Consider the following 12,556-nt stretch of genomic DNA (forward strand, 5'->3'; position numbering starts at 1 on the left):
TTTCTAATTCTTATATATAAACATTTGTCTGTAGAAAAGTAATTTAAAACACTGTTCTATATTTCATCCTGCCATTTAGACTTATTTCGCTATATATTATTTTATCACTAGATAGATATTTGGTGATGTTGGGGGACTTCATGCTAGTGACAGTGGTAGCACAGTTTTGCAGTTTGCCCCCACTGGGGTGAAGGCGATGATTAGAATCAATTAACTTCCTTAAATTAATACAATTTGTCCACAATCAGTGGAACTATGATTACCTGTATCTTATTGTGATCATTAAACATTTACACATCATAATGATCATTATAATCATCAGTTACAGTAACGACTGGACCGTGTGTGCATTTGTGCTTGTGTGTGTGTGTGTGTGTGTGTGTGTGTGTGTGTGTGTGTATGCGTGCTCCTCTCTGACCGTTGCTGGAAGATATTTTAGGAGGTTACTGTGTTTAAATGTCTTCTTGTTTAACTTTTTAATAATGATAAGCTCTGCTCGCACGATTACCATATCAAATGTTTGAATTTTTTGCTAAGTGACAGTCTTTAATAAGCTGCGTGTGTGTGTGTGCATATTTTCACAGGCACTCTGAATGTTCTCCTGAGAGTGAGAAGCATTGCCTCTGTGGACACTGTGATTTGGACCAAGTCTGGCCATCAAGGCCCCGACTGGAAGAAAGCGTACTTTGACATCAGCCCCAGTGGACCCTTCCAGGTAAGTGTTGTGTATGAACAATAGACAAGAGGAGAGCTTGTGTTACAAATGAGCTGGTAGCGTCATCCGCCATCTTCGATGTGCTTTAAACAAAACACAGCAAACTTTGTGCATCATGTGCTGCCTCCCTCCTGCTCCACCCAGGCACCACTCCTTGCATAGGCCAAAAATTATATTTCCATTTGGACAATCGCTCGTGTTCTTCAAGTCTTAAAGGCTGACTCCGGACCTGATTAGCCTAACATTAGTAGTAGTATGTCAAAATGTAGCATTCAGTGGACTTTTTGGACCAGAATATACGACCCGATCATCTGCGAGAGCCAAACACATGGAGCGCTAAACCTCTTGATTTTTTAAAGATAATATTCACCACGTTGTCTCTGCATTGATTTGCTTTAAGAGATGAAAAAAAGAATCATATGCTTTTATGTTCACTTTATTCCTCTCATCTCTTTCACCTCTTAGACATTTATTGTACTGCAGCCATTTCCTCTCTACTGCATCTTTCCCAATGAGGAAGGTCTCCACTTCGGCCCAGAGAGAAGAACAGGGGGCATTTTATACTCTGGTGGTTATCAGGAATCAAGGGAATTTTCCAAAGAATTGGGATTGAAATTCTGCTTGGGATGTCATGAATCTTTCATAGAGGATTCTCCACAGTGGCTCTTAAAGCTCCAAAGAACCATCATTGTCATTGTATTTAGATTTGAGCTCCTAGAATCAGTGCCAACTCATATACAGTGTTGTCAGATTAAACGCAATTAAAAAAAATATTTTTCTCTTCCTTAGTGGAGGAAAAAATATCATCAGGTGTCCTTTCTACAAAATGAAGGTTTTTAGCAACAGAGAGTCTACAACTCAAACTCTATGTTAGTGTCCCTGGCAGCACCTGGGCCGCTGCAACTGTGCGGCTGCCGAAGTGTCCTTGGGCAAGATACTGAACACCAAATATCCCCTGAAGGCTATGCCGGCAGTGTGGGAGTGATTGAGAACGTTCTGCACATTGATGCACTATTTAAATGAGTGTGTGAATGAGAAATGGAAAAGCTCCCTGACAAGAGCTTTGAGTGGTCATCAAGACTAGAAAAGATCCATATAAATACAGACTAATCATAGTGTCTGCCTGCTGGAATCAATATAGCTTCATATGATTATTTATAAAGCCCCACAAATGTGTGCGAAGAAATAGCACCAATGAATGCAATGAAAAATATGAAAAAATATGAATTACCCCCGAGCTTCTGTATGAGTGACAGAGGTGAATTCTTCCTTTATGAAATGACGCGTGTACAGCAGTTTTGACATTTCAGCACCGTGGGGAGGTGCAGATGAGTGAGGAGCCTCTGAGTGAACATTCAGGTCACTTTGTGGTGAATGTCAGCACGGAGCCGATCCACACGGTAACCAGCGGATTACTCGCCTCATCAAGAATGTGCTGATGTCAGGGATGAGAACAAGGTTTCACACAGATTGGAAAAAGACAGGCAGCAAACATGCAGTATGTATGTACGCACTGACCTCAGAATGAAAAATAGATACACAAGTATAAGATGTACTGACTTAATACACTGGATTAGTATCAACAAGAAGGTTGTTTTCACCCCATCCATTCGTTTGTGGGTTAGTTTGTTATTTGTAAACATGACTGCACAAAAACGACTGGAGGGATCACCATGAAACATATACGGATGTTGTGTGGGTCCACCGTTTTCCCAGGGAATAATATAAAGGATTTTGACACTGACATATTTTGGAAATTGACATCTCAAGTGGGTGCAATTTGGTGCCGCTTGAGTGGATTTAAGAGGACTGTTGGGCCTTAGTGGAGATATGAGTTTGACAATAATTGGGTACTTGTCAGATAATCTACACTAAATACTGTTTCCAAAACCTTCAAGTAAAGTATGATTGGACATAATATTGGCATGTAAATACATCCATATGTGGCTCAGACGTGATGAGATGAGACAGAGAAGAATGGGCAGGTTAGATTCATGAATGAAATTTTGGGGATTGAATTAATAGTTGTTGTTTTTTTAAATAGTCTAAAAACACAGGTGCAGAATTGGACCCAATGTACCATAAAAATATGAGTGGACAACTAGAGCATTTGAAGCTTACACCAGGGTCAATTCCCAGCCTGTCAAAGGAGCTATTTCTCATATCTAAAACTCTGACCAAACTGAAATGAAGCTCAAGGGGGGCAGCCTTACCTAGTTTGAGCTGCACAACAATTCCCCCTTGTTTAAGTTCACCACAAGTTTAAAGTTTAAGTTTACTGTATACACACTCAGTCAATAGTGGAGGGAAAACTGTTTGGGAGACACAACAGAGGACGGGGTCCTGTTTTTGAGCTCTGGCTGTTGATGCATCATCGAGGTCCCATCGGCTCTTTCGCAGCTTCGCTTGCAGTCAGCTCTTCCCTGCTGGGACGTGGTCGAGTAAACTAGATGACTCAGTCCTCCTTTCTAACTCGACACAATGCTTCCTCTCGCTCTCACTTATTTTTCCCAGCACTTCTCACTCACTGTGTGTCTATTTGTGTGTGTGTGTGTGTGTGTGTGTGTGTGTGTGTGTGTGTGTGTGTGTGTGTGTGTGTCTAACTCAGTAAGCTCGCAACACAGCAGAGGGAGAGGGCAAAAAAAAGATGATGTTTTTGTTTTGCATGCCTCAAACCTCCTGTGTGAGTTTCTCGATCTCTTTCTATTTCTTTTTTTTTCCTCCTTATCTCCGCTTATCGTTCTCTGTGGCCCAGAGCTGGGACCGACGGACCGGTCAGGTCGATTCAGGCCCCGGTAATGACTGCTGCCTCTAAAATCAACACGCTCAGGAAAGACAGTTCAAGCAGCACATGCGATAGCTCTCCATGTACCTTTATGTCTGCATCATCTGAAATCACATGCATAAACACTGTGTTGGATACAGTCCCACATGCACATGCAGACAAACTGCTTTTTAAACACACACACATATTCCAGTATCCAATCCCCTGCAGCAATTAGCTATGACAGGTCAATTAACAGGCTTATTTATGAGCAGGGGATGCCTGCTAGTTGTGTTGTAATGATTCTAGATACTCTTTGTACGTGCATGGGGGAAATTGAATCCATGATGAATGTGGGCTGAAGGCCTTGGCTGGGGGCTGCATTTGCTCTTCATTAACTATTCCTCTGCAACACCATGTTTCTTTCAGCATTAGAGAGAGAATGAAGCCTGAAACCGTGGGCACGCTGTATGTTTGAGGGCTCCCCTGTGATCTTATCAGTGAGGACTTGGTCTTATTTGGTTGTTCACATGTCTTCTCTAATCCAGTCACCTTCCGTTATTAGTTCATTACACCTGGTTGCGCAGGAAACTAACAGGTCACTTCAATTTAAAATAAAGTATTTGCATAGACAGAGTTAGACTCAATAATAAAAAAGGATCTCACTCTGAAACAATTTATCTTGTTCATCAGGTGTGTTAATGGTATTCATTTACATCCCCACTCCAACACAAACTCAAGTGTTTCAGTTTATGGTTCTGATGGTATAAGTGGGACTGTATGAGAGCCAGGGTCAGTCCATCCATCCATTATCTATACCGCTTATCCTGTAAGTTTTTGTGAGAGAGTCCATTTAAAGTCTGAATTTAACCTAACTCCAATCTGCATGTCTTTGGACTGTGGCAGGCTCGAACACTTCCCATACAAGTTTTATAAATCAGGGGTTTGACATCCTGGTCTTCAGCTACTGATTCTGTTAAATGTATTTACTTAGTGTTCAACTTAATCACTGTTTTAATGGACAAATTATAATTCAAGATATGTACATATACTGATATCAATTTGTTTTGAGCAGCGAAAAGCTCTCAAATACACAGAAGCACTTATGGATATTTCATGGATAGGAGTTACAGATTTCTATGGAGGGTTGCCACTTCACTGTGGAAACACACAGGCAACAGCGAGGCAACAGTGCAAACCACTGTACCACCGTGCCACCCACCAGGGTCAGTGAAAAGGTAAAATACAGTTTAGACCCAAATGGATGGAATGTAAATACGCCCCCAAAGATGTGAAGGTGTCATCTCTCTGAGCTAGAAATGGAACATGCCAACTCAGACATATGTACACACTTATGACAAATCAAAATACGTGCACATACACTACACACACACACAACACAGAGCGTACTGTTCATGCACACTGTGTCATTGCTGCGTTAAAGCAGCTGGCTTAATTGGTCCAGACACCAGAACCTGCTGGTGTTAAATGGAAATGAAACAGTCAGGAAGAAAAGGACGACCGTCTGAACCGTGTTCGTTTGTGCTTGAGCTACACAGGCAGTATTTCAGAGACAGAGGATGCGGGTGTGTGAACGAGAGAGAATGAGATGAGTGTGTGTTTATGTCATCAATAAAGCACTTAATGCATCTTAAATATTCATCCCCCATTTGTATCGTGACTTGGGCAAAGGTATGGGAGGCAGGATGGATGAACGTGAGAGCAGGCACACGAGAGAGAGGTTGTCTCCTTGGCAACTGAAGGTTGCCGTACGGTCTTTCTCATGTGTGCATGCATGTAGTGTTTTCCCACTTAATCACTTCAGTTAGTGGTTTGATTGTGGCTTTGAACAGTTGGTCCGCCATTTGTTCACGCATCTTTTTCAATTAATCACATTTTTGTGAGTTTAACAAAACTGACAGAGAAAATCAATTCAATATATCTTTTTATCAATCAATCAATTGCATGCGTTTACTTATAAATGTTAATATTTATCTTGCTGCCATTCAGTTAAATATTTTATAACCTTTATAAGGATTAAGATAAACTATGTAATCCCCATAATCACACACACACACACATGTACCAGCCACACAACCCACATGTAACAAATAGAGTTGCTAAATAATGTAGCAAGCGTGAAGCCTTGATCCTCGCACTTGCCAGAGGAGGCGAGCTGATGAACATACTGTCTTACTCCCTCTCTCTTTCTCCTCAGTCTCACTTTTACCTCCTTCTTACTACCTTCTGTCATGTATCGATCTCCCCAGGGGCCTGATGGAATGAAATAAGACTTGTCTGGCTCTCGCGAGTTTTCTCTTTCTCTCAGCTCCTATCGTTGACTTGTTCCTGCAGCCACCCTCTCTTTCACCTCCATTCTCTTCTGTTTCTCATTCTCCCTCAATCTCTTTGTCCGTCTCTGGGGAGTGCTGATTTCCTTACAATCAATAATAATGATTAAGCTGTCTGCTACTGACAATTACCTGACACAATTGCTGTTGTTGTGTTCCTCTATTTAGCTTATTTTGTCGGAAAAAAGACGTTGGAATAAAGAATGGCTCCATCACATTTATTCTGCCAATTACTATGGTTCGCTGTGTCTGAAACACTTGATACTAGTGTTTGTTGCATGCGCCGACAATAGTTAAAGAGGACCAGGGTTTGGGTTTAGGTTGCTCAAGGGATAATATTTTGGCTGCTGTGTTTCCATAATAGTATACGATGCAAAAAACATCTAAATCAGCATTTGGCAGTTAAACAGTATTGAGTGTAGAGTCGGGCTGTTGCAAGAGGGCAAGTCACAAGTGTTTAGATTGATTGTCAAAATAAAATATGTTTTCATTTTTAAACCAGAACAGGGACGTTTGAACTCATATATATATACATATATATATATATATATATCATGTCTCATATGAGATCACATATTAATCACAAGTCGTAGTCTCCAGTTTGCAGCTGCAGTGTGATGCACATTTAAAGGTTCGCTGTGTAGGATTTAATTCCTTCTATCGGTAGAGTTGCAAATTGTAACAGCCTGAATACCCCTCCCTTCACTGTCTCCTTCCAAGAGTGTGGGAGAACCTACAGGTAATGCAACAATGCAAAAGGCCCTCTGAGCTAGTGTTTGGTTTGTCCGTTCTGGGCTACTGTAGAAACGTCGCAATGCAACAAGGGAGACTCCATGGAAGAGTTTCCACTTCCGATGTAGATATAAAGAGCTCATGAGAAAGTAATGAAACACACAATGAATATACACTAATAAAAAAACATAAACGTGTATATTTTATTCAATTTATGCAGATGGGTTCCCCAAATCCTACACATGGACCTTATACAGAATTAAATTAAATGTTTACCCTTGTCTTTCATTATTGCATTGCCCAAGTTGGTCAATATATGTGGACAGAAATTCTTCTTAGTGAAAAAATTGAATTACGCCTGTTTAAATGCATAGTGTCAAAGCCTGGTCATTGTGCAAACCCAGTTTAATTAAGGTCTTTACTGCGTCTGTAGCTTCGCCTTTTAATTCTTTTGATTATTTTTCTCCATAATTGAAGAAGACTTTAACTTAAATTCCCATGATAAATAATCAGACACAGCCTAACAGTGTCCATTATTTTACTGTCTCATATCTTTCCTTTGAATGACCCTCATGATTTTCTAATCCGGCTGAATTCTCGGAGGGACGTGTTTTTGAAGTAGACCTTATTTAGTCCCACGGACTGCAGGAGTGACTGCATATTGACACTTGTTTCATTCCTGCTTCATGTTGAGAGCATGTCCACAGAGAACACTAACTTTCTAGTCGTGTGCACGGCTCAGTGGCTGCGTACACTGAAGGTCTTTGAGGTACTGCCACTCGCCTCAGCGTTTCCCTTCTCTTTGTGCTCCGTCCAACAAAAGTAATGATGTCTTTGAGAACAGCTTCCCTTCCTGCCTCTCTAAAACAAGAGCTGCAGCCCAGCCAGTGGTTTGCATTAAAACAAGACTTTTATTGTAAACAGGGCTCAAGCCGACCGATAAGAAAGCATTAGAACGTCAATTGTTTACTGCCCGCTGGCCTTGATTGCTAATGACTGTGTGTATTCAAGTTGTAAATTCCTGAAATGTGAACCGTCTCTTTCTGAGCTTTTCTGCTCATGCTTTGGGTTTATTGCATTTTTCGGGAAAGCGAAGCATTTTCTTTGAGCTGCACATTCACATTCACAAGTGTCTCCACTTGTCAATCAGTATCTGTGGAGATTTCTCTCGCTAAATGTTTTTAACCTTCCATCGAACCACCATCTATCTTCCTCTGCTAACTTGTCAATCACAGTCCTGTCTTAAATCTAACAGAATCAGAGGATATTGCAAACTTGCAGAGAAGTTACGTGTACATGTAAAATCAATGCAGATGCAAAAAAGAGGTAACATGTTGTAGTAGAATAGCTGTGTTCTCACTCGCTCCCCTGTGGATTACCCAGAGGCCATCTGTGTTCCTCATAGTGTTCTGTACCTGGGGGCTTGTTGGAAACCAGGCCAACCCACATTTGTGTTCCACACACTGCAGCGACTCTCTTCCGCACTCGCATTTCAAAGCTCTCTCTCTCTCTGTCACACACACACACACACACACACACACACACACAATCTCTGTTTTACACTCTCTGGTGGCTGTGTACCCTCTGGTATGTGGACAGCACATCAATGCGAACATTAAAGGTTACACGGCTTGACAGAACGACACATTCACAACTCCAACCTGACACTTTACTGTACAGCCTTTGATCCTGCAGTCACACACACACACATACACACACACACACACACACACACACACACACACACACACACACACACACACACACACACACACACACACACACACACAAGCTTTCTATCAGGCACATTAGCAATAACAGGAGCCTTTAACTGCCATTACTCTTAACATTCAATCTTCCAACCCCACCACTTGCAGCACTTTGCTTTTGGCATTTTTGAAGTGCACAGATTGTTTGTATGAAACCAATTATATATTGCATCCTGTATACCGGATGTATTATTCATTAAGATATATCTGTCATATCTCAAAAGTTAAAATCCTGTCTGTCAATGTTCAGCGACTGTATATGGAGCAACTTTGCCACTCCTAAGGTTGAGAAACTCTGAGCTGCACTTGTGTAGACACTTCAGCACAGTGCCCAGCAGTGGTGTTTTAAGTGTGAGCCAGTGTTGGCACAGGCCACTCACACTTCAGCTTGGTCGGTCAGCAGTGAACTTTAAGTCAAAGGGCGTAATCCTGTGTCCCTGAGCCTCTCCAAGAAAAACAAACACATGAAATCATTACTTTTGCCATCCTGTGCTGCATGGCAGGATTTTGCATTGCCTTTGTGCCTCTCCACAGTGTGATGTCTTTGAGGAAATGATTATGCTTGGTGCGATGGCGCTGCTGTGTAGCTTAAAGGAGGCAGTTATTTGTGATGTTGTTTTGTTCACTTTGTCACGGCCGGTGTTTCTCTTGGCTTCCCTCTCATCATCTCTAATTATACAACAATCTGGTGTCTTGGGCTCGCAGGGGCACGGAGGCACGCATGCACAGCTCCAGTGTCACTGCGGGTGTGTTTGTATGCATGTGTGTTTACCACAAACCAACACAGAGAATTGAATTTATGGGAAAAGGTGAAACAATAAATAAAATAAAAATAGTAAACACAGGCACATAGTAAAGAAACAGCATCGTAGCCTTTATAAATTAGATGAGTGTCCTTTTGAGCAATTAGCCTCTTCCCTCTACTACCTCTGAATATCCCTCACACCCACCACCTGCTTAAAAAAAATCGAAAGACCCTTTTCTACAAATGAGCCTGACCAGCTAAACCCATCCAGCCTTTTTTCTCACTCCACTTCCCTCAAAGAGATTTAAGGTTCTTCCAATCAAGGCCGCCCCTTCTCTCGGAGCAGTGGTGCAGGCTTTGCATTCGTTACTTAGCACACATCATGTTTGCAAAGCAGTTTTCAAACATGAATTCTGGAGAGCGACTGCAGAGACTTTCTCCGGAGTTTGGCGTTCACACATGAACAACGCAGCAGGAGATTCTCCGGTCAGATGTGTTCCCAAGGACGAAGAAATCTCCAGAGTGTTAAGGCTATTTATAGCCTATTGTCACTGGCGTCGGCTCTCATCAGCAAATATTCTCTTGACCTCTTCGGGGACTGGCAGAACTTTTTCCTCCTGAGATATTTGTTTTAGTTTTTATTTAATTTTTTTCATTTTCTGCGTGCCACACCTCATCAAAACGCCCACTTGCTTGCAGTGAATCCTCTGAAAACTCTGCTGTATTCTCACAGGTGTGGAAGTTTTTACTTGGATATCATGCTTTACGCCATATTGCTCCTTGGGATAATGTCACAAGATTATCCAGAGTTTAGTGCATGTTGGAAAGCAGCTCTATAAGTGGTAAACATGAGGCCTAACACACAGTTGGTGTTCTGCGTCCCAGGAGGGGAGGCGCTGCTACTTATCATTTTGTTTATACATGCAAAGAAGATCCCTCATTACAGGACTGAATTATAAAGTCAAAGGGACAGAGGTGGTGCTGCTCTTGTGTTTCACTTCCCTTGAATGTAACTGAAGAGGAGATGAGGAGAGAGTGACACACAGAAAGAGAAAAAGAAAGACAGATGGTTTAGGCTTCCTGTATGGGCACTTGCAAGTTTGTATTTACGCAGGGATCAGTTGGGCTGAGTGACTCTAACGTACGGTGATTCTCCAGCAGGAGCTCAGTAACTGAATCAGAGGTTGGTCCATCTTAATCATCAGTTTCCCCCCCGATGATTTTCCAACTTCAACTTTTAGGCATTTTATGTTTAAACAGCTCAAGCTAACTGGAGAAAGTTCTTCGATAGCTTTCGGCCATGCTGCTACTTGTCTGTGGCAATAAATAAGTTATTGGTATCTGCCCCATGAATTTCTGTTTGATACTTCAAACCGCCACAGCTTTTAGGAGCTAACAGCACAACACCCGCAGATTAAAACACAGGTAATGGAATGCCTCGGCGGTGAGGGATGGGTTACCGTGGCGTTCGTTTCACTTACTTACAGACCATATATGGGCTCGGCTCTGGCTTCTCTCCAGGTTAATTGAAACCAACCCTCGCTCCAGCTTGATATATTTACACCCAAATTGATGGCGGCCCTGCTCTGCCTCTTTCTTAGGTTAAATACGTTCTGTATTCTGTGAATACTCCACAACAGCACTTTGGTGTTAACAGATGTTGTTTGTAGAGTAGAGTCAGTCATGCATGTTCTCTTACTCCTCCATGTATGCATCTGCTCGCTCTCCTGTTAACCTGTAAATAAAAAATAACAGTATACAGGCAGAACGCATGCTGTCATCACCTGCATCACCTGATACTCCCCCTGCTCTGCTGGAATAACTTGAGGGTGCAGTGCTCTGCTCAAGGGCTAGTTGGTAGCGTAGTAGTAGTAAATGTATACACACATATGAGCCCACGCACCAATTTGTGCAAGGAGCACATTCCTGTAGAAACGACTAAATGGGTCAAATAAGCTATTATTACTTTAGGGTTTATAATCTTTCAGAAGTTTTCATATTAAAGATTAAACATTGTACAGCATCAGTGTCTGTCTTTATTGTCGACATCTGCAGTCATGAGAGTTGCTTTTGTTGTTTTCTGGAGCAACACAGTTTTCTTGTTTATTTGCTTGTTCCTCCTCATATTCCAGACAGAATACGCTCGTTTTTTGATTAGTTGGGTGCGATGGGCTTTAGGTGCCTCGGTACACCACAGTAATTAGGCTGCCAGTCAAACCCAGATGGCTGGTGGCTAAAATGGGAAAAGTCGCCTGGAAAGTTTTCAGATGGAGTCTCCTGCTCAGTTATATAAATGATACTAAAGTCTAAAGATGTGATGTATAACTACTAACGTGTTATTTTCTGTGCTGTGTGTATAATTAATTAATACATTATTAATTATAATAAGTAAATAATTCAATTTAAAATTAAATAAATAAATTTTTTTACTGAATTTTATGTTCGATCTGAAACCAAACAGTGTGTCATCATCATGTCTTTTTATTTAGATGTAAAGAAAACAGAAACTCATAAACTTTTTTCCCTAGAATGAATTATCTTTGTGTTGTTTTGTGGCACCAGATATTTATTTCCAGATATACTCACCCAGCCTCCATCTGTGTCTTTATCTCCTTCCCTAACCAGATTGTATTTGAAGGAATCCGAGGCCAGAGCTTCGAGGGGGACATTGCCATCGACGACGTCTCCATCACCATAGGGAAGTGCAAACAGGAGAACACCGTCGCCAGCGCAGGTAAGACAGGTAAGATAGACTTGTATTGAGTGGAGGGATGTAGACACACAAACACAAAGAATGTTTCCTTTCCACTCTACGTTGCCTGCGCAGACAGTGGAGTGTCTGCCTGCGCAGACACTCCACTGTCTGCGCAGGCAACGTTCAAGGCCACTATGAAGCACTTTGCTAAGAAGGCACTTGCCTTTTTAGCGAATAAAGAAGTTGCTGGGAAGCTGACACTGAGCACAATTAAACTGAGATGAACCCAACTGATTTCAGCAAAACAGAAATGAATTGAGGGACAGCAGAGGAGGGAATTAGTGTGGGGACACGAATTCAAAGGAACGAGAGAAAAACGAGCTAAATATCTTCTTTAGTGTTTGGGAACTGTGGAAATAGAGCAGAGAGAGCGGGGGTTGTTAGTGTGGGGGCTGAACGCAGACAAGTGGACACTGCAGGGCAGCGGCGTCGAGGCGAACTGGAACCCTCATCCTCATTTCCGTCCATTCCTCTGTCTCTTTCGTTGTATTTACTTTCCATCCCTTTATCTTCAACCTTTCATTATACAACCCAACTGACTCCTCCACACCCACCTTCTTTTCATACCTCTTACCTTTTTTTCTCAATTAGCCATCTCCCCGTTATTTACTCCATACCTCTGCACATTACTCCTCATCCTTGAAAGCTTGGTATTAACCCCGCAGAAAGAAAGAGAGAGGTGTTTGGTGATTATAAAGAAAAAAAGTTGTTTTCACTGCCTGACG

At 41.9% G+C, this 12,556-nt stretch overlaps 1 protein-coding gene across 2 annotated transcripts in view; it reads left to right on the plus strand.

Moving 5' to 3' along the window:
• LOC117759009 (MAM domain-containing glycosylphosphatidylinositol anchor protein 1) overlaps positions 1 to 12,556 on the plus strand; it is a 172,980-nt gene that overhangs the window by 154,230 nt on the left and 6,194 nt on the right. Inside the window, exons 16-17 of one of the 2 annotated variants that reach the window (XM_034580995.1) lie at positions 585 to 715; positions 11,702 to 11,819. In XM_034580995.1, coding sequence (XP_034436886.1) covers positions 585 to 715; positions 11,702 to 11,819 — 249 coding nt within the window. The remainder of the gene's footprint in view (positions 1 to 584; positions 716 to 11,701; positions 11,820 to 12,556) is intronic. The other variant, XM_034581004.1, reaches the window with a different exon arrangement.

This window comes from Hippoglossus hippoglossus, chromosome 3, assembly GCF_009819705.1.
Source record: "Hippoglossus hippoglossus isolate fHipHip1 chromosome 3, fHipHip1.pri, whole genome shotgun sequence".
In the NCBI taxonomy this organism is placed as follows: domain Eukaryota; kingdom Metazoa; phylum Chordata; class Actinopteri; order Pleuronectiformes; family Pleuronectidae; genus Hippoglossus; species Hippoglossus hippoglossus.